Consider the following 27,756-nt stretch of genomic DNA (forward strand, 5'->3'; position numbering starts at 1 on the left):
TTCTGCCAGTTTCCTGGTATGGCTGCGGCAGCCACCACGCGTGTCCGCACGTCTTGCCCCCGCTTTGCACGTGTACTACCTTTCAGTGAATCAGCAAGATAAGTATTCCAGACCAGAGCCAGGCGTGACACTGTTTGCGGCTTCGTGGACATATATGGGATGACGATCTGTTGTGCATACTCTTCAGAGGTCTTTGATGCAGCCGGCTTCAGCATCTGGACGATCGCTGCTCCATCAAGCACAAAACAGGTTGTGACAGGAGTCTCTGTCTTTGCGTCAGAGACTTCTTCCAAGCATGTGAGGAGATCACTCTTGGTACCAGTGCAGAGGCTTCCACCATCAGACAATGCAGGAGGACATGCGTGATTCTCGTGACGAAAGAACTCCTCAAGGTTTCCATCCCTCGTCTGGCAGCCAATGTACATGCGTGCGAAGTTCACGGTCATTCCTGACGGAGGCGAGCTGTTACTGACCTTTGCTCTGGCTTCTTGGAGTGGAAATGCTTAACACCTTCAGCTTCTTACGAGGAATGGGGTCGTCCACTACCTTTGTTCTGTCCAACAGACACTCTTTGGTGAAAGCCTCGAACTGCTCTTGGCCAATCCTCTTGGCATCCATCACGGTCTCCACGGCAGCAGGACCTGCGATCTCCTTTGTGTCCAGTTTGACTACATCCTGACTCTCCTCGAATGGGTCGCCCATCTCCTCTATGACACCAATGAGAGAGCGAACATCTTTCACAAATGAGGCCTGTACACTTGGCGTCTGATAATGATGACGTGTGTCTGCTGTTTGCCGTCTCCAGTGTTGGTTCCCATCCTGGAATTCTTCGATCACCCTGGCAACTTCTGGTCCCGCAACTATCCAGCGACGTAGGGCACTAGGGTTGTCAGTGAGCCCAACTGCTCCACCGTCTCCTTTGATGCAGCCATTATTCTGCTCATGTGCCCTGTCAATCGGGATTGAAGAGAACACTCTCTGTGTTTTCTGAACGGTGAAGTGGCTTTCCCTGAATTTCCTGGATACATCTGGGTGTTTGGTGGTGAGTTCGGCCATGTCCTTCAGGTGCACTGGTATCCACCTAGCATAGTGGGTGTGATCCAGTGCTCTGTCAGAGCATCGAGATACATCATTAACGATCCCTGCCTGAGAGAACGCACATACACTTGAACCAACAGTTCTAGTTCCAGCACGGTTGCCCAGTAATGAAACTAGGGGATGTCTTCTCCTCTCTGGCAACACCAGTCTTCAAACTCGGGAAGGTCCTCTGCATCCCTGGTTTCTCCCAGACAGTAGTGCTTGTAGGCACAGTGTTGCAGGATGTACAGTGCTGCTGCAGTCAATGTCAAATGTAGATCATAAAGCAGCCATGTAAAGTAAAGCAGCCATTTTGAAATCCAATATGGCGGCAAATACTTGACAATACCAAGTGGCAATTTGTACCATTGGATTCCTTGCCCCCAAAAACATACATTTGGATACCAGAATCAAGTCAATAGCTGCATTATGTCCAGAGATAATAGCAAACGTAGATTTCAAGTGGCGGCCATTTTGAAATCCAATATGGCGGACATATAGAGAGAATTTCAAGTGGCCCAATATCTGAAAATGTTCGCAACATATCAATGTACATTTGTGCCAAATTTGGTGCTTGTATAACAAAATGCACAATTCTTTTGCTATGCTGCTGCACTATAAGAACAACTTACGGGTGCAAGGGAAGCGTTCTGGACAGCGCAGTGACATTCTAAAAATAAATAGTAACTTACAACTGAACGGGAAAGCCACACGAAGGAAGGGAGATAAACGCCAAACACTGGAGAAGATAAGGAAGAGTTACTTATAATGGTGAAATGAACACAAAAACGAACATGAGTTTAGCGCTGCGCGCTGAGAGCACGTGTTGAAATATCTCATCGATGATATTGTGTCCGGGGTGTAGCTGAATACGGTGTCCAAATTTGAAAAAGAACCACCGAGAACTTTGGCGTTGTGATGTGGTGTAGCGGCTATGGTGTGTCGGTATGGGGGCCCGGGTAAGCTGAGGTGGAACCAAAATAGCTGAGGTGGAACCAAAATCGGTTCCGCGCAGCGCGCTGAGAGCACGTGTTGAAATATCTCATCGACCAGGTTGTGTCCAGGGTGTACCTGAATATGATCACCAAATTTGAAACAGATCCATCGAGAACCTTGGCCGCGCATCGCGCACAGACACACAGACACACAGACACACAGACACACACACACACAGACACTAGTCGTATATATATATAGATCATTAATAACATTGATGTTGGTATTTGTTCTTCATCTTTAGAAGGTATTCTCTCTAACTCTCTGTCTGTTTCTGTCTGTCTGTCTGTCTGTCTGTCTGTCTGTCTGTCTGTCTGTCTCTCTCTCTCTCTCTGTCTCTCTCTCTCTGTCTCTCTCTCTCTCTCTCTCTCTCTCTCTCTCTCTCTCTCTCTCTCTCTCTCTCTCTCTCTCTCTTAGGCATGGGATTTGTCCGCCGAAAGGCATATTTCCGCCGAAATGTTATTTTGTTCCGCCGAAAAAGCAAAAGTGTCCGCCGAAAAACTCTCTCTCTCTCTCTCTCTCTCTCTCTCTCTCTCTCTCTCTCTCTCTCTCTCTCTCTCTCTCTCTCTCTCTCTCTCTCTCTCTCTCTCTCTCTCTCTCTTTCTCTCTCTCTCTCTCTCTCTCTCTCTCTCTCTCTCTCTCTCTCTCTCTCTCTCTCTCTCTCTCGGGGTAGGGGCGCGCGCATGTGAGTGTGTGTGCGCGTGTGTGTGTGTGCGTGTGTGTGTGTGTAAGAGAAGGGGAAGGGGGCACTATTATAAATGTATGCTTCCCCAAGGCAGAGCAATCAGTACACCAGAAAAAGATGATCGTTTGCTCGCTAGAAAATGGTTTTGTGTTAACTGATTGAATGCATACCGTCACTTTGATCTTTGCCACAGGCAGAACGACGTGTGATTGCTCTTTTGTCTCAATGCATTTAAAAATATGTTCATTGATTTCGTTCTGTGCATCAGACGCAATTGACAGAGATATAATAATGCTATTTTTCCACTGTGCACTGATATATTTTTAACTTAAAATGTGCTCAATCTCTCCCATTGAGTTATATTTTGCTAAACTGAACAAGACTTTGGTTCATGTTTTGAAAATTGGGGTCGTTGTTTTGTAGTTGTTGTTCTTCGCTTTAGGACATTTGTTTTTCCTACACTGAAGCAGTATGTGTGTACACTGTTATTTTAATTATCTCTTTTGCTTCTCCTTTCAGATGTGCAATGAGCAAGGTGACAAAGAGCAGCAGAGGTAGACTTCCGGTCATCATAATCCCGTCTCTTTACTGTGGCCACTGCGTCGCTCTTCCCGGACTACTTATAGATCTAGCGACTGTGTCCATCCCAGCTTCTCTGTCCAGCACTGAACTGACCCTCACCGCACAACACTGATCAAAATCGTGACCTGTACAACTTCTCTGGTCAACACACCACATGAAGGTCTGTCTTGCTCTGCACGGAACCCAGGCCATGGGCAGTTCTCTTCTACCCCACGGGATAAGCTTGAAACCTAGTCTTCTGATAACTGTGTGTGTGTGCCCTTGAACCATGGATAAATGTCTCACAGCGTTTGGAACCATCAAAAAGACGTTACATCGTTGACTAACGGATGTGAACCGTTCGGATCTCACACTCGGGACGAACGCAAAGGGCTGAACAGACTGTCTTTAAAGGATGGATTATATGCGTCTTGCAGTGGTCGTAAACTGCAAAATTGCACAGTGTTGACTGACGGACATGAAAGGCTTGGAGGACACACTTGTGACCAGAGCCGTGAACTCAATTCTCGTGACTCTAATACAGATGCAGGAAAGACGCCTGTGATGAGCGTGGTGTCCATGACGCGCAGGTACCGGCAGTGGGCCGGCGTGGGCCTGCCGCTGGCTGCCGCGTTCTACGTAGTGGTGTACTGCTACAGCGCTATCTGGTCCACCCTCAGCCTCCACCCCCTCCCCCTCCACCACACCCTGGCCGGTTCGGGGTTCCGCAAGCTTCTGGAAGACCAGGAGCGAGCAGCGAGGATGTCGTCTCTCCACACCAACGTCTCCAACGCAGCCATGACTCAGCGTCTTCCGAACTGTATCATCATTGGTGTGAGGAAGTGCGGGACTCGTGCCTTGCTGGAGTTCCTCAGCCTTCACCCCAGCATCGTGACGGCAGAGGACGAGATGCACTTCTTCAACGACGACGAGCGGTACCGCATGGGGCTTGAGTGGTACCGCCACCACATGCCGCTGTCGCTGCCGCATCAGGTGACGGTGGAGAAGACCCCGGGCTACTTCATCTCCCCCATCGCCCCCAGGCGCATCCACCGCATGAACAGCACGGTGAAGCTGGTCGTGCTGCTCAGACACCCCACCACGCGCACGGTGTCCGACTACACGCAGATCTTCTACAACAAGCAAGGCAAGAACGAGTCGCTGGACGTCTTCGAGGACATCGCCATCGATCCGGACACCGGGGAGGTCAACACGCGCTACAAGGCGGTGCAGATCAGCATGTACCACCACCACTTCCGACACTGGTTGGACGTGTTCCCGCGGCACCAGATCCACGTCGTGGACGGCGATCGCCTCATCACAGATCCCGTGTCAGAGATCGAACGCATCGAGGACTTCCTCGGCGTGGAGCGAAGGGTCAACTACGACCTCCTGTATTATAACCAGACTCGGGGTTTCTACTGCATGAGGAAGAACGCCACAGTGCAGAAGTGTCTGGGGGCCAGTAAAGGCCGCAAGCATCCTGATATAGAGCCCTCTGTGATCCGCAAACTGAACCGCTTCTTTGAGCCTCACAACAAGCAGCTCTTTGACTTGATACGACAGTGGTTCCCGTGGTCATGATGCTTATTTCCCTGGGATTTTTTTTTTTTTTTTAAGTGTCCAGGTATTTTTGTTAATTTTTTTTTCTTCTCAATACATGTATGCTGAATACATCTTCGGGTTCTAAGGACCTGCAGGGTTACATTTGTTTAATGCTGTGGTTTTTTCTGCCTGACTGCATTGAGGGATGTTGTTGATTTTGGATGATCAACTCTTCGCTTGCCATGGTTTGTTGACTAAAATGGTTACCTCTTTTGCTGCTGTTGGTGGTTTTGAACTGGACAGAGTACAACAGTGTTTGCCTGTGGTTCTCATCGAACACCACCTTTGACCTGCAGTCAACTGCTTCAGTATGTGGATGTGACTTGGAAACATCAGTGGTTATATTACTCCCTGATATCTTCTGAGCTTCTGGATTTGGATACAACAGTGATGTCTCAAAGCATAATCGTTGTGGAACTCAGTGGCATGTTGTGTGGGTCCTGTTTTATTCATGCACTTTAGGATTCTGTGGACTTAATGATAACCCTACCTGAATTCTCCCCCCTTTCCCCGTCGTGATATAACCTTTGTGGTTGAAAACGACGTTAAACACCAAATAAACAAACCTACCTGAATTGTGTGAGGAACAGGAATATCATTCTGTGTGGGTGCTGTCATTTTCATGCAGAAGAGTCCACTATGAGCATGGTTTGTAAAGTGTATTCAGGAAACACGCCTACAGGAAATGCGTCTACAGGGAATGCACCCACTTTTGGTTGACTTAGACCTCTCTTGCTATACTGACCTCACTGTTTGAAAAGCGATGTCTGTGGAAGATTACAATCTCTGCTGGCTCTTTAATTGCAGGATGGATGTTGAAATCACATGAAAACTAGTCACGGGTGTTTCGTCTAGTGCACAAAACAGTGGAGAAGTGTAAATGAAAATGCTGCCTCTCCCCTCAGGACACTGGAAAACTTGATAAAAAAAAAATGAATAAAAAAAAAACTGACGGATGTATTCTTCGCTCAATAGTCTGAACTCAGCAGTGTCATTTTCTTCTTCTTTTTTATCCATGGAGTAAAGTAAAAGCCCACAGACAGTCAGGTTGTTTTAATATGAGTGGACTTTTACTTTGTTTAACTTTTCTTATCCTGCCCTTATGCCGTTCACATTTTGTTTAGGATCTGACGCATTCTATTTGTTTTCGTGTGTCTATAACTCACATAGATCACAGAATCTTTGATGTGCATATTTGATGATCGTCTTTCGTATAATATACAGACAAAGGGGGCTCATGCACTAGCCAGTCTGCACATGTCTTGACCTGTCGAGGTGTAAAACAAATCTGACTCCAACCTCAACTCAAGTGCATGCTATTGGATTCAAAGCCAAACCCTAGACCTTCACTTTGGGAGGCTGGAGCACTAACTACTGAGATCAGGCGCCCAACGCAACTGTAAGCAGCTCATTAAATAAAGGCAGTCAGAACTGCAAATGAAATGCTATCCACTGCATGACAATTTATGTTTTTTCTCAAGTAGTGATAATATTAACCATGTTCGGACATATATATATAGGAGTCTTAGGACTGTCGGGTATTTTGGTGCGCTGTTGAAGAGTTGCCCCCCGTGATATAGGCAAGTACACAATGCCACAAGTCGATCAGTGAAAGATTCACAGTGAATTGTGAGCTCTGATGGGCAATATGTTTCCAAAAGAAAAAGGCATCATCTCGAGCCAACACAGACATTTTATTCAATGTCCGCTCCACATGTTGGCATTTTTTCTTCCGAAATATGCACTTCAGAACTCACTGTATTCAATGCAGCCATGTTAATGTTAGCTTGCCTCAACTTTAGGAGGCGACAACTCTTTCACAGCTCGTCAAAACCCTGACATAAGTTAGTTCCGGAAAACGTCTATTAGCTCATTAACTTCTCTCTGAGTCTCTCTCTCTCTCTCTCTCTCTCTCTCTCTCTCTCTCTCTCTCTCTCTCTCTCTCTCTCTCTCTCTCTCTCTCTCTCTCTCTCTCTCTCTCTCTCTCTCTCTCTCTCTCTCTCTCTCTCTCTCTCTCTCTCTCTCTCTCTCTCTCTCTCTCTCTCTCTCTCTCTCATCCATGACATCCCCACTCTTGATTTGGCTCAACAGTATTACCGGTTCAGATGTTGGCTCACACTGAACCAATCCTGACATACTGGATGTGATAACGGATTTTGGATATGTTGTCTCTGCAGTTGAAGTTCTGTTATGCTTCACACCGATTCTTATTCGACAAGTGAGAGGTATGGAATCAGACTACTGGCACCTGAGAGAATAACAACGACTTTCGTCCCCAAAGAGAAGTTATTTGATAAAATCTTAGTTTAATTTCAAATCCAGGGAGGTTTCTACTTGCGTATTGAGCGATAGTTTGTGGCTGCAATTTCTCCCCACTTCTTTAAAATTCTCAGCAACAACAAAAGCAAATATATAAATAAATTAGTGCTCTGCTCATTACTGATGTATTATATGCGTCTCTCAAGATGTTTTTGTAAGAATGCACGGCATTTAGAACTGTTTTGATTGGCACAATCCCTGATGAAATAAGAAACCTTTGCCGCATTTAAAAGTTTCTGTGATAACAGTTTTCAAGATTATTGTATTTTCTTTTCTTGTCTTCTCCCTTTTTTTCTCCGTTTCTCTGACAACAAAGTGAAGTTTCTGTTGTATGCAGCGTTGACAGTGGCCATAATTGCAATGTCCATGATCGATATTGGGCTGTGTTTTACTTTCAAATTCAACTCATGGGCGTTATGACGTCATCTTGCTCATGTTTCAAGGACATCATATCACTGCGTCATTGGTGCATTAATTAGTCTCCATGATAATCACCACTAACCTTCGTGGTTGAAAACGACGTTAAACACCAAATAAAGAAAGAAAGAATAATCACCACAGGCAGATAGGTCATGTTGTCAGGGACAAGCACATTGTATTGATAATACAGGGATACCTGCTGTAAGGCCTGTTGTGTGAAGACTCCCTCTTCATCAATCACCAAAAGATAGGTTTTGCACGCAGTCTTTGAAGAAATAGATTTTGCACACAGTCTTTGAAGAAATAGGTTTTGCACAGTCTTTGAAGAAAAATAGGTTTTGCACAGTCTTTGAAGAAAAATAGGTTTTGCACACTGTCTTTGAAGAAATAGGTTTTGCACAGTCTTTGAAGAAAAATAGGTTTTGCACACAGTCTTTGAAGAAATAGGTTTTGCACAGTCTTTGAAGAAAAATAGGTTTTGCACACTGTCTTTGCTCTCAGTACAAAGGAACCCCTTTTAAGATCCTACTAATTTAAAGTATATTGTTCATATTTTCTGTTCATAACTTCTGTACTGTACATTTTCCTCCATTTTAGGACTCCCTCCTTTTCAAGACTTGATTTGTTTTTTAAGGTGTGATTACTATTCTACTGCATTCTGGTCCGACACTCTATGTGCAATATGCTTGCCTCATTATGTTATTGTCTGTTGTATGACAGTAAATTTCTTGTTTGTAATGTACGCCCATCTTTTTGTTGCTTTTTCACTGGGTTCTTGGCAACATTTGCAGGAGGACAGCAGTAACGTTTGTCCATTATTGACAGTATATATGTGTTGTGGTCAGTAAGACTGACGTTTCTGCTTCAGATTCCTTCGTGCAAGCAGTGTTTCTTAGGCAAGTTTTCAACAGCTGATTTGTTAGAAACTAAAAACAGAAACATTTAAAAGGAAATAACATGTCACCTTCCCTTCCTGGATGGCGTTTGAACGGACATGAGCCATTCAGTGGTCCAGTCCTTTTTGAATTGCACAGTAAGATGGGGCCAGGCTTTTACGTGGGATAAGACCATCCCTCCATTGGAACACATACCAACAATCAACAGTCCCACTCAGCTTGCTGTAGCTGCACCAGGCTGTTCTTTGTTGGTATGTGTCCAACTTGTGGCTGCACCAGGCTGTTCTTTGTTGGTATGTGTCCAACTCGTGGCTGCACCAGGCTGTTCTTTGTTGGTATGTGTCCAACTCGTGGCTGCACCAGGCTGTTCTTTGTTGGTATGTGTCCAACTCGTGGCTGCACCAGGCTGTTCTTTGTTGGTATGTGTCCAACTCGTGGCTGCACCAGGCTGTTCTTTGTTGGTATGTGTCCAACTCGTGGCTGCACCAGGCTGTTCTTTGTTGGTATGTGTCCAACTTGTAGCTGCACCAGGCTGTTCTTTGTTGGTATGTGTCCAACTTGTGGCTGCACCAGGCTGTTCTTTGTTGGTATGTGTCCAACTTGTGGCTGCACCAGGCTGTTCTTTGTTGGTATGTGTCCAACTCGTGGCTGCACCAGGCTGTTCTTTGTTGGTATGTGTCCAACTTGTAGCTGCACCAGGCTGTTCTTTGTTGGTATCTGTCCAACTCGTGGCTGCACCAGGCTGTTCTTTGTTGGTATGTGTTCAACTCGTGGCTGCACCAGGCTGTTCTTTGTTGGTATGTGTCCAACTTGTGGCTGCACCAGGCTGTTCTTTGTTGGTATCTGTCCAACTCGTGGCTGCACCAGGCTGTTCTTTGTTGGTATGTGTTCAACTCGTGGCTGCACCAGGCTGTTCTTTGTTGGTATGTGTTCAACTCCAAGTTTTGTTTTGTTTTGTAATAAATTAAATGTTCCAGTAACATACCTTTCTTGGTTTTTTTATTCTGATCTGTAAAAGCCTGGCCATGCAGATATGAGATGTTGTCACCACACTATTAGTATTAGCAGGGGAAGGAGCTATGTATGTATGCCTTTAAAGCTTTGTAGAGGAAGCCTCATGATTAAACTATATTGAACATAAAATGGCATGGTGAATGAAATTTCTTGAAGGTGACATATACTTTAGATTTCACATTACATGTACAAAAATGACATGACTGGATATTTTGCATTGATATGTTGATACTATACATGTGTTCGTATGAATGATTGAAACACACTTCTGTATGCGTGATTTAGTGGTTTATGTGTAGAATGTGAAACAAATGTATATGTGTGCGTGTGTGTGTGTGCATATACATGCATGTGTGTGCCTGTGTAACAGTGTGTGTGTGTAGCTAAGAGAGAAGTGGGTGGGGTATCACTGATCACATATAATATTATACACTTCATTTGTGCTTTTGCATGTTTTCTGACAGACAGTGAATTAATAAATCAATCTTGCGCCTTGGTCTTAAGTGTTGACGTCATCTGATATTCAGGTCACAAATGAATTGTTGGTCCTTATAATGTATCATGTGGGGCCAAACGCACTGGATCCCATCGTTTCAACAATTAAAAAATAAATTAAAAAATAAAATGATGTTGCATACAATGCCTTCATTGCTGCTTTTTCATGTGTGTGTGTGTGTGTGAGTGTGTGTGTGTGTGTGTGTGTGTGTGTGTGTGTGTGTGTGTGTGTGTGTGTGTGTGTGTGTGTGTGTGTGTGTGTATGTGTGTGTATGTGTGTGTGTGTGTGTGTGAGTGTGTGTGTGTGTGTGTGTGTGTGTGTGTGTGTGTGTGTGTGTGTGTGTGTATATGTGTGTGTGTGTGTGTGAGTGTGTGTGTGTGTGTGAGTGTGTGTGAGTGTGTGTGTGTGTACGTGTGTGTGTGTGTGTGTGTGTGTGTGTGTGTGTGTGTGTGTGTGTGTGTGTGTGTGCGTGCGTGCATGCGCGTGTGTATGTGCGTGCGTGCGTGCGCGCGCGCGTGCGTGTGGGTGTGTGTGTGTGTGTGCGTGTGTGCGTGTGTGTGTGTGTGTGTGTGTGTACGTGTGTGTGTGTGTGTGTGTGTGTGTGTGTGTGTGTGTGTGTGTGTGTGTGTGTGTGTGTGTGTGTGTGTGTGTGTGTGTGTGTGTGTGCCCATGTGCATATATGTGTCTGTCTGTCTGTCTGTGTATGTGTCTTTTTATATGTGTGGCTGAAAGTGGATGTACAACTTTATTTAATTGTTATTTATTGTTTGTGTTTTGTTCAGGGTTAAAATCTTGCTTGTGTCTTTATTTGAATGTAATTATTTAAATATATTTATTTGCAAGTTTTTTAATCATATTAATTTAAATATCTGTCTGCCTGTCTGTCTACAATTTTGTATCAAAAACTGATCATACATCAACAAAAACTGGAGCGCACACACCATGCCTCAAATTCACTTGCAACATTTGCCATATTACCTTTTTAACATCAAAATGTTCTCCATAAATTGTTTCCCTTCCACACATTTTATGACCCTCAAGATGGAATCATGTCGAGCCAGTTTTATGTTTCCATCATGCAAGTTGCATACAGCAATTAACTATCAGATTAACTCAGTCATACCTCTAGGCTGTGTGAAAAAATCAAAATGAATATGAATGAGTCAATAAATAAAAAAAATAATAATAATATAGAAAGAGAAGTGTGTGTGTGTGTTTGTGTGTAAGTGTGTCAGACCTGTTTACCCTTACAATTTTGCCGTAATTTATTACGATTTTCTGCAAAAAATACGCCATTCCGCTATCCGTGTCAAGACTACGATTTTCATAAATAAAAAAAAAGTTAAAAAATAAAAAAATAAATATTTTTTTTTTTATTCATTCACATGTTTGGCATTGGTTTTTTCAATGGCCAAATGGGGTGAAAAAGCACAGGACTGACCAGAGATCATGTCTGTCTGTCTGATGAGACCTGTTAATTACTAATTTTTAGTTTTGGCTCACTTCCTGACGGATTGCTAGTGCCAAAACTAAAAATTAGTCATTTTCCCGTGAAAATTACTAATTATCCCGTGAAAATGAGTAACTTAAACGAGTGAAAACAGTAACTGACAGCGTTAATTAGTAATTATCACGTGATAATGGGTAACCCCAGGTTTTGTCACTAGTAAGCCATCATAATGTGCTTTTGATGTGATCTTCTTTGAAATTATGATGACTACAAAATCTGACTGATGTGTTTTGTTTGTGAATGATGGATATATGTGCATGATTGCGTTTCGCAGACACAGTTGTCATGTGCGTTGTAATTGGCAACGAATGCTGGATGATTACTATTTTTGTGCCAGGATTACTATTTTGGGGCTGAGCATTACTCCAAAACACTTATGGGGGTAAACAGGTCTGGTGTGTGTAACCTTGGTCCATTAGTTCAGTTGCTGTGTGGATTGTTGCCCCTGCCTAACCTTATAAAGTGAGCTAAGCACTTATTTAAAGTGATTCTGGAGATCAGGTGTAGCCTCCCTTAACATTGCCTTTCCCAGCTTTTGTGTGTCTAATATACACCAGTATCCATTGTGAGAGAGTCATATCAACACACACACACACACATGTGTATGTGTAGTTGAGCACACATGCAAACTCACATGCAGGCACACTAGAACATGTCTCACACACACACACACACACACATCCACAGGCATGCACACACACGCTCACACACACGATATATGGCAGCTTGATTTCCCCTCAGAGAAAGCAACCCAAGTTTCACAGGACTAATTTCCCTTACTCTTTCCTACCTTACCTTACTCACACAAAACGTCACCTCAACCACCTGCACTACCCACCATCACCACCACCACCACCACAACAACAATAACTCACCATTTCACTCATTCTGTTGGCAGGTACAACACATCTCAATCAGCCGTGGCGTGAAGGATGAAAACAGGCATGAAACCAGCCGCCGATTCTGCCCACAAATACCAACGCCTGCCGAAAGTACACACCACCCACAACGCCCCTACAGACCCCACGTCCACTCCGCCCGGTCAAGCCTCTCGCTGTCCGAAGCTCAGCCGCTACAAACGGATCGGGGCAGTGTTCCTGGTGGTGGTGACGCTGGTTCTGATGGGGGTGACGTGCCTGCAGTGGCGCCAGCCGTACATGGCGTCATGCCTGCAAGACCCTGTCGTGCGTGACGCCTTGATGGCCCACGAGACCAGGAAGGGAGGGATGGGTCATCTCAGGTGTGTGTGGAATCGGAAGATGGAATGAGGCTGAATGTGTAGCTGTGGCTGGTTAAAATGTGTGTGAGCATGGGTATGGTTGGTCACATGGCACCCTCCACTGTTTTGTATATATTCCTTTCTTCTTCAAATACTACAACATCAAAACGGTTTTAGCTGCCATGGCCTGCTAAGGGAGGTAACTGTTCATTTAATATTCCCATGAAGCATGTATATATTTTCTTGTTACTTCCCTTTACTTGTAATTGGGGGGAGCTTTAATTTCAGTCGTACATCCGGTACACAGTGTATTATATGAGTTTACTTCCTGGCAAGTATGTTATGACCCGTTGTCATGTCAAGACAATAGTAAAAGGTGTATTTGTGCTCTTTGAAGGCTCAGGGGTCAATAGCTGAGTGGAAGTTTGTTGTGATACAAGTCAGTGAAACAAAAATGAGAGCCTTAAATTGGCTGGTGATTTAATTATTGTGCAGATACAGTCACACCAAGCGACGGCTTCCTCAGTGCCTGATTATAGGAGCCAGGAAAGCCGGCACACGGGCGCTGCTCTATTTCCTCAACCTCCACACTCAGATCCAGACAGCCGGGCGAGAAATCCATTTCTTTGACAAACACTATGAACAGGGTTTGGAGTGGTATCGCAAGCAGATGCCGTTTTCATTTAAGGTGAGTGTGTTATCTCTTTCTGTCTGTGGATCTGTCTGTCTGTCTGTCTGGGCGGGGATATAGCTCAGTTGGTAGCGCGCTGGATTTGTATTCAGTTGGCCGCTGTCAGCGTGAGTTCGATCCCAGGTTCGGCGGAAATTTATTTTACAGAGTCAACTTTGTGTGCAGACTCTCTTCGGTGTCCGAACCTCCCCCCGTGTACACTACATTGGGTGTGCACGTTAAAGATCCCACGATTGACAAAAGGGTCTTTCCTGGCAAAATTGCTTAGGCACAGTTAATAATTGTCTACCTATACCCGTGTGACTTGGAATAATAGGCCGTGAAAGGTAAATATGCGCCGAAATGGCTGCAATCTACTGGCCGTATAAAATTTCATCTCACACGGCATCACTGCAGAGCGCCTAGAACTGTACCCACGAAATATGCGCGATATAAGACTCATTGATTGATTGATTGATTGATTGATTATCTGTCTGTCTGTCTGTCTGTATGTATGTATGTATGTATGTATGTATGTATGTATGTATGTATGTATGTCTGTTTGTATGTCTGTATGTAACCGCAACATGGTGGCCTAGTGGTAAGGCGTCCGCCCAGTGAGCGGGAGGTCGTGGGTTCGAACCCCGGCCGGGTCATACCTAAGACTTTAAAATTGGCAATCTAGTGGCTGCTCCGCCTGGCGTCTGGCATTATGGGGTTAGTGCTAGGACTGGTTGGTCCGGTGTCAGAATAATGTGACTGGGTGAGACATGAAGCCTGTGCTGCGACTTCTGTCTTGTGTGTGGCGCACGTTAAATGTCAAAGCACCACCGCCCTGATATGGCCCTTCGTGGTCAGCTGGGCGTTAAGCAAACAAACAAACAAACAAACAAAAATGTCTGTCTGTCTGTCTGTCTGTCTGTCGATCTGTCTGTCTGTCTGCCTTTCTGTCAATGTTAATTTTCATGTAAACATTTGCTGGACCAGTGTTTGGCAATTTAGTCTGCTCTGCAATAAAGTATGAATGTATGGCTTGCTGATTTTCATATTTTTGTCTCAACAGAACTCAGTCACTTTAACTGGTGTGACACCAATTGAGAATGAGTATGTGAATGAGTAAGGAGCTAGAGAGAGTGAATGTGAGTGTGTGTGTGTGTGTGTGTGTGTGTGTGTGTGTGTGTGTGTGTGTGTGTGTGTGTGTGTGTGTGTGTGTGTGTGTGTGTGTGTGTGTAGGAGGAGAGAGAGGGGGTTTGTGCCCATGCATAAGATTAAACATATTGAACTTAAACAGTCAATACATTAAGTTTTATTAAAGTATGGTCCCTAACTTCTCAAACATGTCATCCAGAAAGACCCACATGCCACTCAGAACGTTACTTCGGCAGTTAACACCTCAAACTGTTGAAAACATCAAATTGATTGTTCCCCTTCAATCTCAGTCAGGATCAGATCACCATGGAGACAAAATTTGACTTATTGTTTCCCTTCAATCTCTCTCAGGATTAGATCACTATAGAGAAAACAAATATAATATGATTGATTGTTCCCCTTCAATCTCTGTAACTTGTGTAAGGTTCAGATAACTATAGAGAAAACGTAGAATTGATTGTTCCCCTTCAATCTCTGTAACTTGTGTAAGGTTCAGATAACTATAGAGAAAACGTAGAATTGATTGTTCCCCTTCAATCTCTGTAAGGTTCAGATAACTATAGAGAAAACGTAGAATTGATTGTTCCCCTTCAATCTCTGTAAGGTTCAGATAACTATAGAGAAAACGTAGAATTGATTGTTCCCCTTCAATCTCTGTAACTTGTGTAAGGTTCAGATAACTATAGAGAAAACGTAGAATTGATTGTTCCCCTTCAAATCTGTCTCAGGATCAGATCACGATAGAGAAGTCACCAGCGTACTTCGTGGAGCAGGATGTGCCAGGCCGTGTGTACGCCATGAACCAAACCGTCAAGCTTCTGCTCATCATCAGGGACCCCATCGACAGGACCATGTCTGACTACCTGCAGATCATGGACAACAAGGTTACTCAAGAGAAACGTTTTCTATACCTGCTCTTTGTACAGCCTGATATTAATTCGGCGAAGTCGACTTTGCTTAGTCCACTTCACAAGGCCTGCTGCACGAAGCTTTGGCACTGAAGTTTTGGTAAAATGACTTCACGAAGAAGCGATGATGCAGTTGATATCTACATTCTGTGAGTTTGTACCGGCCACATTATGCTGTTCAATGAGTTTGTACCGGCCACATTATGCTGTTCAATAAGTTTGTACCGGCCACATTATGCTGTTCAATAAGTTTGTACCGGCCACATTATGCTGTTCAATGAGTTTGTACCGGCCACATTATGCTGTTCAATAAGTTTGTACCGGCCACATTATGCTGTTCAATAAGTTTGTACTGGCCACATTATGCTGTTCAATGAGTTTGCACTGGCCACATTATGCTGTTCAATGAGTTTGTACCGGCCACATTATGCTGTTCAATGAGTTTGTACCGGCCACATTATGCTGTTCAATGAGTTTGTACCGGCCACATTATGCTGTTCAATGAGTTTGTACCGGCCACATTATGCTGTTCAATAAGTTTGTACCGGCCACATTATGCTGTTCAATAAGTTTGTACCGGCCACATTATGCTGTTCAATGAGTTTGTACCGGCCACATTATGCCGTTCATCATGCTTTTATTCTGGTGCTCAAATATATAAAGCACAAAACAAGACACGTACTTACTGATAATGTGAAATTTTGTTTTTCAGTTGAAAAGGCAAAAGTCGGTGATCCCGTTTGAAAAGTTGGTGCTGGACGAAGAAACGTACGAGATCAACCGATCGTACACAGCCATCAAGCGTTCCATCTATGTCAGGCACCTGCAGCGGTGGTTGCAGTACTTCCCGCGATCACAGTTCCACATCGTGGATGGTGACAACATGATCACCAGGCCGTGGGAGGAGCTGTCCAAAGTATGGGGATAGAATAACGGTCATCAATAATAATAATAATGCTTGTCATCATGTTCACGAGTTTTCATTCACAAGCACCTGGTAAATAAATCTCATGTTCCCCATGCAATAACTCGAGGTGGTGAATGGGTTTGAGCTTTCAGGTGAAACATGGATTGTCAAAGTAAAAGCCAATCAGGCTGATTGTTTGATGTGTGGAACCATCGCGGCTTTGGATTTGTGTTTCCGAGGACAACGATTGTAAGCATTCACTCTCAAAGACCCAATCAATGTTGATAATTACCGCGGCGACTCATGGTCAATTTGCAACTTATCTCTGTAATCACAAAACCCACAACGAAAAGTCATAAATACTTAAAAGAAAAGAAATATGCTCAACACTTACTGAACTCACAGGTATGATCGCAGCTCTGTACATTTTCAGACTGGAAGAAAAGCGTCAACAAGCTACGTTTGACGTCACATACAAGTTTGACGTGTTATCTCGTGCTACTGTGACGATGCTTTGTGGCCCGGAGTTGGATTCTAAAAATTCGTCTCCCTGTAGGTTATTGTGCATTTTGTTGCACAACCAAAATGATGACAAAAAGGATGTTTGCTGGCTTGTCGTCAGACCAGCGTTTTTTTGTTGGTCCTCGGGGAGCATATCGCCTTTTGTCTCATATTTATCAACCGCGGTCTTCGGCCTTGGTCGATAAAGATGAAACAAAAGACGATATAGTCCCCTTGGACCAACAAAAAAGCTGGTCTGTCAACAAGCCATCAAACATCTTATAATATTTCTATGTATCCAGGATTTAACCCTGCTTAAAGCGCTGTACAGTCATTGGAAGAAAATACAACAACAACATAACATTATTCACAGTGCAATCACACACATATCAATGAATAACACATTGCACTATGAAACATGATCACATGCGCGGACACACACACACTATATAATACACATTGCACACTAATGCACTTTCACAAACATACGCACTCACGCGCGCGCACAACACACCTACATGGAAAACTATCTGCCAACAGCATGGCTGTGTACTGTCTATGCTTCATGACCTCTCTCTATACAGTAAGATGGGTTACAGGATCTTTGGGGGCCCGGGTAGCTCAGGTGGTAGAGCACTGGATTTGTGATCGAAAGGTCGCTGGTTCGAATCCAGGCCGGGACGGACACGGGTCAACTTTATGTGCAGACCCAGAGACGGTATCCATCTCCCACCCCCGTGTCACCAAAATGGCACGTTAAAGATCTTGGTCATTCTACCATAAGTGCAGATGGCTGATACCACCTAAACACGCATACATCAAAAGCTGTGAGGGCGTAAAAACTCGAATCGTATAAACCAATTCATGTCCAATATAGGCAATTAAGACCTGACGGACAATAAGCCCCTTAAAATTTACTTTTTACATTTAGTCAAGTTTTGACTAAATGTTTTAACATTGAGGGGGAAATCGAGACGAGGGTCGTGGTGTATGTGTGTCTGTCTGTCTGTCTGTCTGTCTGTCTGTGTGTGTGTGTGTGTAGAGCGATTCAGACTAAACTACTGGACCGATCTTTATGAAATTTGACATGAGAGTTCCTGGGTATGATATCCTCAGACGTTTTTTTCATTTTTTTGATAAATGTTTTTGATGACGTCATATCCGGCTTTTCGTGAAAGTTGAGGCGGCACTGTCACGCTCTCATTTTTCAACCAAATTGGTTGAAATTTTGGTCAAGTAATCTTCGACGAAGCCCGGACTTCGGTATTGCATTTCAGCTTGGTGGCTTAAAAATTAATCAATGACTTTGGTCATTAAAAATCTGAAAATTGTAACAAAATTTTTTTTATATAAAACGATCCAAATTTACGTTCATCTTATTCTCCATCATTTTCTCATTCCAAAAACATGTAAATATGTTATATTTGGATTAAAAACAAGCTCTGAAAATTAAAAATATAAAAATTATGATCAAAATTAAATTTTCGAAATCAATTTAAAAACACTTTCATCTTATTCCTTGTCGGTTCCTGATTCCAAAAACATATCAGATATGATATGTTTGGATTGAAAACACGCTCAGAAAGTTAAAACGAAGAGAGGTACAGAAAAGCGTGCTATCCTTCTCAGCGCAACTACTACCCCGCTCTTCTTGTCAATTCACTGCCTTTGCCATGAGCGGTGGACTGACGATGCTACGAGTATACGGTCTTGCTGCGTTGCATTGCGTTCAGTTTCATTCTGTGAGTTCGACAGCTACTTGACTAAATGTTGTATTTTCGCCTTACGCGACTTGTTTCTTTTCCGTGCACACTTTGTCTTGTACTTGCTTGTACACATGAAGGGGGATAATGGCACTAGCAGATCTGCAAATAAGTTGACCTGGGAGATCAGAAAAATCTTCACCCTTAACCCACCAGGCATGGTCGGGATTTGAACCCATGACCTTCCGCTTTGGAGGCCGGCGTCTTACCCACTAGGCCATTACGGACGTCTTACCCATTAGGCCATTACGGACATCTTACCCACTAGGCCATTACGGACGTCTTACCCACTAGGCCATTACGGACGTCTTACCCACTAGGCCATTACGGACGTCTTACCCACTAGGCCATTACGGACGTCTTACCCACTAGGTCATTACGGGCGTCTTACCCATTAGGCCATTACGGACGTCTTACCCATTAGGCCATTACGGACATCTTACCCACTAGGCCATTACGGACGTCTTACCCACTAGGCCATTACGGACGTCTTACCCACTAGGCCATTACGGACGTCTTACCCACTAGGCCATTACGGACGTCTTACCCACTAGGCCATTACGGACGTCTTACCCACTAGGCCATTACAGACGTCTTACCCACTAGGCCATTACGGACGTCTTACCCACTAGGCCATTACGGACGTCATTTTAAGACCCGATTTTTTTCAGATTTTTGAAGGTCGTAAAAGGGGGTTTCTACTTTGGTTCTTCGAGTGTGTACAGGTTTAATCCACTGTCTTTGATGCGACATGATTTTTTATTTTTTTTATTTTTTTTTTTACCTCAGTTGCGACATGATTTTGATCATTTACTTTTGTAAACATTGCATAAACAAATGATTCAATAAGTAAATAGATTCCAAGTACATGTACATAAAAAGTGTAAATCCTTGTTTGCATCAGAAGTGTCTGTATCAATAGACATGTAAAATCTAGACAGATACATTATTTGATAAATTATTCTCTATTTAAAACAAAATCGCTAGCCTAATTGTAACAGTTATCTTTTAATATTTTGTTACAGTTGAAGCCAAACATCTCTGCTCTGTTGATTATGAGACACTAGAACATCATGAATACACAGTCGACTCCGGTTAATCGGCCACTTTTGGGACTGACTGAACCAAGGCCGATTATCCGAAGTGGCCGATTAACCGAACATTTTAACACATAACTACGTTTGAAGAAAAGATTCGGTCCCAGGGAAAATTGGCCGATTATCCGGAATTGGCCGATTATCCGGAATTGGCCGATTATCCGGATGGCCGATTAACCGGAATTGACTGTATCTGCATATAAATGAGTGCAGGTGGCTGAATACACCTAAACACGCAGACACCTGGGTAGCGCGACTCCGTTGCTGCTAGCTTTCCACTGGGAGGAAGCGACCCGAATTTCCCAGCGATGGGACAATAAAGTAATGAAAATGAAATGAAAATGAAATGAAATGAAAAAAATGAGTTTACTTACACATTTCTGTGTCTACATTTTCAGGTGGAGAATTTTTTGGGGCTGGATCATCAAATCACCCACGATCGATTCACGTTCAACACTTCTCGAGGCTTCTTCTGTTTTCGTTCTGCCCAAACGGAACACTGTCTGGCAGAGGGCAAAGGTCGCCCGCATCCAGTCATCGACCCCTACACGCTAAAAAAACTCAAAGAGTTCTTCACCCCTTTCAACGAGAAGTTGTTTGACCGTGTGGGACGAAAATTCAACTGGCGCCATTGGATGTGAAGTGATTTTGTTGCATGACTGGTCAGAGACAATAGACAAATTCCAAAAATAACTCTGTCGGCTTTGTATATGGGTTGTGGGAGAGTGACCTTTTCTTGCAAAACCTATGTACAGATATTTGACGGGGCCAATCACTAGCAAGGGGTCTGTCGGAAACAGGTGGAAACACATGTTTTCTTCACACCCCTCGCTAGTGATTAGCTAATTCCAAAAATCGTCTATTCTGGGCAATTAATCTCCCGATATTGCGCAGCCTTGTGTGCAGCACTACGGTCAACATACTGAACGAGTATAAAATGTTCGATCTTCTTTCAGTATGAGACAACACTTCCATAGGACTTATTGGGGAGATGCGTTAGGGCCAACGTGTGTTAGATGGGTTTCACTGGGTTATGGTGCGTTGGTCGTTTGCCAGATTATTTTTGTTTTGTTGTGACTTCCGTTTATACTTTTCAGGGTGAAGCAAATGACTTGTATGGTCAGAAACCGGCTGTTGTTTTGGTGCATTGCAGTATTGAGGTTTGAAGGGTGTTGTGTCACCGTAAAATTCAGGGACTACTTTTATTTCACTGCCTTGTGTGCGGCCTAGATGCCAAGGGTTTTGGGTTCAAGCCTCTCCTGGTCATGATGAGTTCACTTCTTTGTCTGTGGAAAGAATGTCACTGCTGTAGATTGGAATTCTGAGTGTGTTTGATTATCTGTTTGAGTGAATGTGTGTGTGTGTGTGTGTGTGTGTGTGTGTGTGTGTGTGTGCATGTGCATGCATGTGTGTGTGTGTGTGTGTGTGCGTGCATGTGTGCATACATGTGTGTGTGTGTGTGTTGAATGAATGTGTGTGTGCGTGTGTGTGCGTGCGTACATGCATGCATGTGTGTGTCATGTGTGTATGATTGCTGGCCTACATTAGTATATGTGCATTAGAACATGCCTTTGTTTGTACATATACATGTGCAATATAATTCAATTAAATGGAAGAGTGTACATGTAAGAAGCTGTCATTTTGCAAGGAGGGGATATGATCACCTGGGGCCTCACAAGACGCGCGAAAAAAAAGCAGAATAGACAGTATGTGTATATGATTACGCTATCAATTGTGGTACGTTTTAGTTACCCTTACTACGGGAGCTGGAATAAACAACTTCAAATTTGTTTCAGCTAGTCTCAGGATTCAAAAGAAAGGAAAACCAACACCTGTGCTCAGATATTACGCAACACCTGTTGGTCTCTTTGCCATAACACATTGGAACTTTCTGCGCCAGTAGAGTAGTAGACGTTGTTTTTTTTTGCCCATGCATGTTTCAGATTATCGTTTTTCAAGGTGCTTATCTGTGTTTTTATTGTACAATTGATTTTAAAGTATTATTCTTCTTTTTAAGAGTGTTTGTGTTATTTTACGGTCAAATTGTTATGGTTGATCATTGTAATCAAATTTGCCTTTTGAAGTGCAGACGTTATTTATTCAAAGATATTTTAAGTAGTCTGTAGTCAGTATGGGAATATTAAAGTTATGGGATACATGTATTTGCCTCTTCAGTTGGTGGGAAGCGGCTTCAATTTTCTGTATTGTATTTAATGCTTTAAACTTTCTAATACACCATAATGTCATTGAATTACTCTAGCTTGAAGAAGGTACCTGTTGCCTGTGCAGAGAGGTACAAATTTAGATCTGATTTACAGATCATTATGTCTAGTCTTGTTTTGTAGAGTCGGGTTGCAACCCCCGTATTTTGCTGACAATTTTTGATTTTATTATTGGTATGAAATTGGGCAGCTGGGGATCTTTGTGCCGATTATTTTCACCACACCGTCTTGGCTGGCTCTGACATGCGTTTTAGCATGATATTTGAAGTGTAACTGGAAACGTCTTTTTTTCCTTGTGGAAAGAGATGCCATTTTGACCATCATTTTTTGGGTCTGCTGTTGTTGCTTTGATATTGTTTGTCATTGTTGTTGTGTGTTGCTTTGTGTTCTACATACGCTTAAAACATATTTTTGAAAACGGAAGGTAGAGGCATAGACAGTACTGTATACTCTTTGGTAGAGGCTACTGTTTTTGAGTTTCCACATACTCTCAAACCGGTAACATTGTTTTATGTGTTCCTCAGGTTGGTCAACTTTCAACTCTGCGTTATTTTCTATTCCTCTAGCTAGCTGAAATCAAAAATATTCTGAAAGAAGAAAGGCCATTGACAGGGTGAAAAAATAGACATTAGATAATTAATTTATGTGTTGAGTTGAAAGACACATTCTTAGTGTACTGCATGTGCAGTTTTAAAGAAAATGTATTTTGAGTCACTTCTTCTTCTTCGTCGTTCACTAGAGTCTCCATCATTTTGTGATTTGCGTGATGCAGCGCTTTTTGGCACCCAGGGGGTCCCGCATCTCCGACTTCGGCCTTGGACGTTGGTCAGGGGTCCCTCCCCTAGACCAATTGCCTTCCTGGGCTGTTGAGCTTGGTCTGCCCGTGGTTCTATTTCGGAGTTTTCCTTCTCCTAGATTGGTTACCTGCCAGGGTTGACGAGTCCAGTCTACCCGTTTGGAGGTTGCTGAGATGACCGCTTGTGTCCTTAGGCCTCTGTGCCGTCACACCGGTACTGTCCAGCACACCTCCATCTTCACCAGAGCCCCGTTAGCCAGCAACCAACCTGTCCGCCAAGGGAGAGCCCTACCAGTATACTTCTCACAATGAAAAATCACCCCCATGTTTTAGGGACAGTGAGATTTCAGCGATTTTCTTCCGACGGCATAGCTTGGTTCTGTTTCACCACCATACCACGATGAGGGGGGGATGGTCTTTATGGTGGTTTTGAGTTACTAAGGTAGGTTAGTTTTGGAGGTGTGGAGAAGAGTCGATGAAGGGAGAGAGTGTAATCAAGGTATTTTAAGGAGTTGTCTAAGAAAGATGCAGATAAAGCTGTTTTAACATTTTTGTTTTTAATCATACTCAGAATGTGAAAGGGACCATACAATATTCAAATACAGATACATGCGTGCTACAAACACACACATGCATGTGCATGTTTACATTAACATGTGTATGCGTGCGAAAACACCCACAAACACTCCACACCATACAATCTCACACACAGACGCTTTTTTGCATGCATATATGTATACATCTCTCTCTCTCTCTCTCTCTCTCTCTCTCTCTCTCTCTCTCTTCTCTCTCTCTCTCTCTCTCTCTCTCTCTCTCTCTCTCTCTCTCTCTCTCTCTCTCTCTCTCTCTCTCTCTCTCTCTCGACTCTTACACACACACACACACACACACACACACACACACGTGTAACTTCTCAAGTCGGGGAGAGATCTAGGTCCATTGATCGATGTACAATGTATGTTGTGCTTGAAGTTACTATAGGACTGATTTGTTTGACGCAGGAATGAAATTAAGCTACAGTAAAAAGTTTGTTTTACTCTTTTTGCATATATTGTCTCTATGAGACTGTGCCTTATACTGCCTCTGTGAGGTTGATTGTCATAACTTTATACAGCAATTTTTTCTCCTAATTGGTGCAACAGGAAATGTCGTAAAGGTTTTATTAGCCTATTAGTGGCTTGAACAGTTGTGTCTGTTTGGATATAATCCTGTGCCATATTGCGCTTTTTTTGGTCAATATATATATTGTAATTGTAATCAGCATTTTATCGATTTTTATGACACTTTTATGGAGAGGAGCTTCCATTGGGTTTTTTTTGTGTGTGTGACAATAGAAGTCATTTTAGTCAAAATTGTGTCATATTTTTACAACAGGTGAATCATGACTTGGTTGAGCGTATGCTTCCACTAAACTTTTGAAATTGATCAAAGAACTACTTGATTGACGAATAAGAGCAGATTTTCCAAAAGTTAAATTTTGGTGAAATTGTTGTATTTAAATGCTTTCTTGAATGTGTTTGGTGCCGGGTGATCTTTTTGAAATACTTCCTGTGCAGAGTATAGGTCTCTTAATCAATGTGTTATCAAAAGAAAAACTCTAAGGCCCAGAAACATACACGTATCAGTGTTTCCAGTAACCCTCATCCATGCATACTGTTTGTGTTTTGAGGTTGTTTTTTGTTCATTTGATTTGTGTGTTTTTTTCTCTTTTTTTTCTCTCTTTATTGTGTGGTGCAAGATCCTCCGATGGTTGCACATTTTAATTTTTTTATTGTGAGAAATCAGCTTACAGTATTATTAATTTTCCAGGAGACTGCATGTATCACCAATGAGGCAGAGCACAGATATACATTTTGTGATTTGTGCATAATAATGTTTTGTGATGAGTTAATTATTGATATGGCATATATTGATCGAGTTTCCCACGTGGAAAGTTGAATCATGCTTCATGCTAATTATGTTTTAATACATACAGATGCTTGCACCCTCACATATGCATACATCATAATCACACTGACCAAAACAGCTTATATTATTATATTATGTATACGTTTTGGTTTTTTTGTTTTGGAATGTGAGCATGCTTTCATTCTGGTGGAATTATCATAAAAATGTCAGGTTGCATGGTGCTAGCTAGCTTGGGAGTTTTAATGTACTTTCAATACTATGACCAACACTTATTTACAAAAAGTGAGATTTGGGCGCTATATAAACCAGGGGCGGACGAGGGGGGGGGGGGGGGGATTTCTGGGGTTACCAGGACCCCCCCCCCCCCCCCCCCCCAGCCAAAAAATAAAAATATTTGTGTTTGTTTTTTTGGGTTGAGTTTCAATTTTTTGGGTATTAATCAGTGACAAAATCTGCTGCCTAAAACTGGTAATGATCATCCTCAGAATGCACCAGATTGAACCATTTTGCATCCTTTTTTTCAAAATTTTCCCCCCTAGCAAGCTAGGCGCTTCGCGCCTTCACACCCATATCTTCACAATATACTTTTGGAAACCCCCCCCATAAAATGAACTCATCCGCCCCTGTAAACTGACCGACATTAAAGGCTCTGTCTCGGGGAAGAAAAACATCCTGGACTGATTTTAATCAAGCTTAACCTCTGGTGCTGTGTTGTGTGGAACCTTAATAGAAGCAGCAGGAATTCAGATTCTAGAAAGAGAGTGTATTATTATTTTAACAACTTTTTATGCTCTCTGATGAACAGTATACAGGTTAACAATGTAAGCTTGTAAAGTCTGTTTTGTTGGTTTTTGTGCTGACCAGCTAGTCTGAATCACTATTTATCAGAACAAAGCAATTGCTAGCAACTCACAAGTTCAGTGGACAATTCTGACTAAAAGCTGTAAAACAGATCAGACCCGTCGTTAAGCAATTTAAGTGTACTATATAGAACATTCTGGAAAACGGCCACAAAACAGAATGGAGCATTAATTGTTGAAAACTGGAGTCAACTGGAAATAAATTCTTTCAAGTGCGATTGTAAGACAGCACAATTAAAGCAGTTGTTAGCAACTCGAGTGAACTGGCAAACAGTTGTAAAAGATAAGAGAGCAATAATATAGATTGAATAATTTTACAGAGATCTTCAGTTTCCCCACACCTTTTCTTGTCACTATACAATAGAGCGGTCAACAGAAGCTGTCCTTACTTGGAAGGTGTCCTCTCATTGGAGGGGCCTCACATCCCAGGTACCACTGTGTATAGGGAATTATAGTTGTATAGTAGTACCTTTGTACAGCTCTGCCAATAGAATTAACTTTACGCATATGTGACCCTCCACCACGGAATGAGTCGCATGTCACCTTTGCATGATTTTTGACTCACATGCGAAGCAAAAGTGAGTCTATGTACTCACCCGAGTCGTCCGTCCGTCCGTCCGGACGTCCGGAAAACTTTAACGTTGGATATTTCTTGGACACTATTCAGTCTATCAGTACCAAATTTGGCAAGATGGTGTATGATGACAAGGCCCCAAAAAACATACATAGCATCTTGACCTTGCTTCAAGGTCAAGGTCGCAGGGGCCATAAATGTTGCCATAAATATTTTTCCCATTTTCTCTGAAGTTTTTGAGATTCAATACCTCACCTATATATGATATATAGGGCAAAGTAAGCCCCATCTATTGATACCAGTTTGGTTTACCTTGCTTCAAGGTCAAGGTCACAGGAGCTCTTCAAAGTTGGATTGTATACATATTTTGAAGTGACCTTGACCCTGAACTATGGAAGATAACTGTTTCAAACTTAAAAATTATGTGGGGCACATGTTATGCTTTCATCATGAGACAATTCGGTCACATATGATCAAGGTCAAGGTCACTTTGACCCTTATGAAATGTGACCAAAATAAGGTAGTGAACCACTAAAAGTGACCATATCTCATGGTAGAAAGAGCCAATAAGCACCATTGTACTTCCTATGTCTTGAATTAACAGCTTTGTGTTGCATGACCTTGGATGACCTTGACCTTGGGTCAAGGTCACATGTATTTTGGTAGGAAAAATGTGTAAAGCATGTGAGTCGTATGGGCTTTGCCCTTCTTGTTATATTTTTACATTGTCATAACGAGATTTGTATGCTCTATTCAGTGGTGAAAACCGTTTTAGAAAAGAGCGAAAACTGTTTGAGTTATTAGCCTGTGACTAAGGTGACCCACACACTGTTACCAGACACTCCCCGGACTTATATTAAGCCTAGCGCAGAACCGCGCGAGGTGACATGCGACTCATTTCGTGGTGGAGGGTCACAAATTTGCTTTATTATGCACCTGGGTGTAATTTTATTGTGTTTTGCATGAGTCTGCATGTTTTGTGTTGCTTTCATGTCATTGTCATGTAACTTTCATGTAATTACACCAATCACTCCACTGCATTGCTTTTGTTAATTGTATTTTTAAAGATAACCTGACATCAGCTTTTAATGTACTTTTTTTTAATATTATGTTTGTTGTGGTAATTGTTTGTATTATTAAACATGAATAAGTTGGTATTTTGTCAACTGCCGGGTGTGTGCTCCTGACGGACTATTTTAAGTTTTCTACCTCTAAAAATCTACGTGTACAAGTATAACTTCCTAAGCCTTTGTATGTATTGAAGGATTAACTCAGTCTTGCCCAAACAATAGCCCCAAGGTATGCAAACGTGTTATCTCATACAGAGTACTAACAGATTGAAAGTGCTTCTGTTACAGGAACCTTTATTTCTAAATTTCACTTACGGGGAGTGCTTTCCATTTGGTCAATGTATTGTCATATGTGCAAGCTGGTATATGTCACACGCTTTCCTTCTTTGCCACTACTAAAGCAAACGTGTGCAAGATTGTATGTTACACGCTTTGGAGCATGTGCAAGAACGGATTCAAACTCGAAATCGTCCCTCCAAAAGCCCCAAAATGCACACACGACTTTTATTTCTCCTGCTGTTGTCGTGTCTTCT

At 42.7% G+C, this 27,756-nt stretch overlaps 2 protein-coding genes across 2 annotated transcripts in view; both read left to right on the top strand.

Annotated features, from left to right (window-relative positions):
* LOC138966078 (heparan sulfate glucosamine 3-O-sulfotransferase 5-like) overlaps positions 1–9,771 on the top strand; it is a 154,823-nt gene extending 145,052 nt beyond the window's left edge. Inside the window, exon 2 of the mRNA XM_070338164.1 lies at positions 3,278–9,771. Within this exon, the coding sequence (XP_070194265.1) occupies positions 3,617–4,903 (1,287 nt within the window). The 5' untranslated portion in view covers positions 3,278–3,616 and the 3' untranslated portion in view covers positions 4,904–9,771. The remainder of the gene's footprint in view (positions 1–3,277) is intronic.
* LOC138966081 (heparan sulfate glucosamine 3-O-sulfotransferase 5-like) overlaps positions 1–23,589 on the top strand; it is a 222,025-nt gene extending 198,436 nt beyond the window's left edge. Inside the window, exons 3-7 of the mRNA XM_070338168.1 lie at positions 12,478–12,819; positions 13,294–13,486; positions 15,346–15,501; positions 16,238–16,441; positions 20,192–23,589. Coding sequence (XP_070194269.1) covers positions 12,512–12,819; positions 13,294–13,486; positions 15,346–15,501; positions 16,238–16,441; positions 20,192–20,434 — 1,104 coding nt within the window. The 5' untranslated portion in view covers positions 12,478–12,511 and the 3' untranslated portion in view covers positions 20,435–23,589. The remainder of the gene's footprint in view (positions 1–12,477; positions 12,820–13,293; positions 13,487–15,345; positions 15,502–16,237; positions 16,442–20,191) is intronic.
* Positions 23,590–27,756: the final 4,167 nt, after the last annotated feature.

The sequence above is a fragment of the Littorina saxatilis genome, linkage group LG5 (assembly GCF_037325665.1).
Source record: "Littorina saxatilis isolate snail1 linkage group LG5, US_GU_Lsax_2.0, whole genome shotgun sequence".
Lineage (NCBI taxonomy): Eukaryota > Metazoa > Mollusca > Gastropoda > Littorinimorpha > Littorinidae > Littorina > Littorina saxatilis.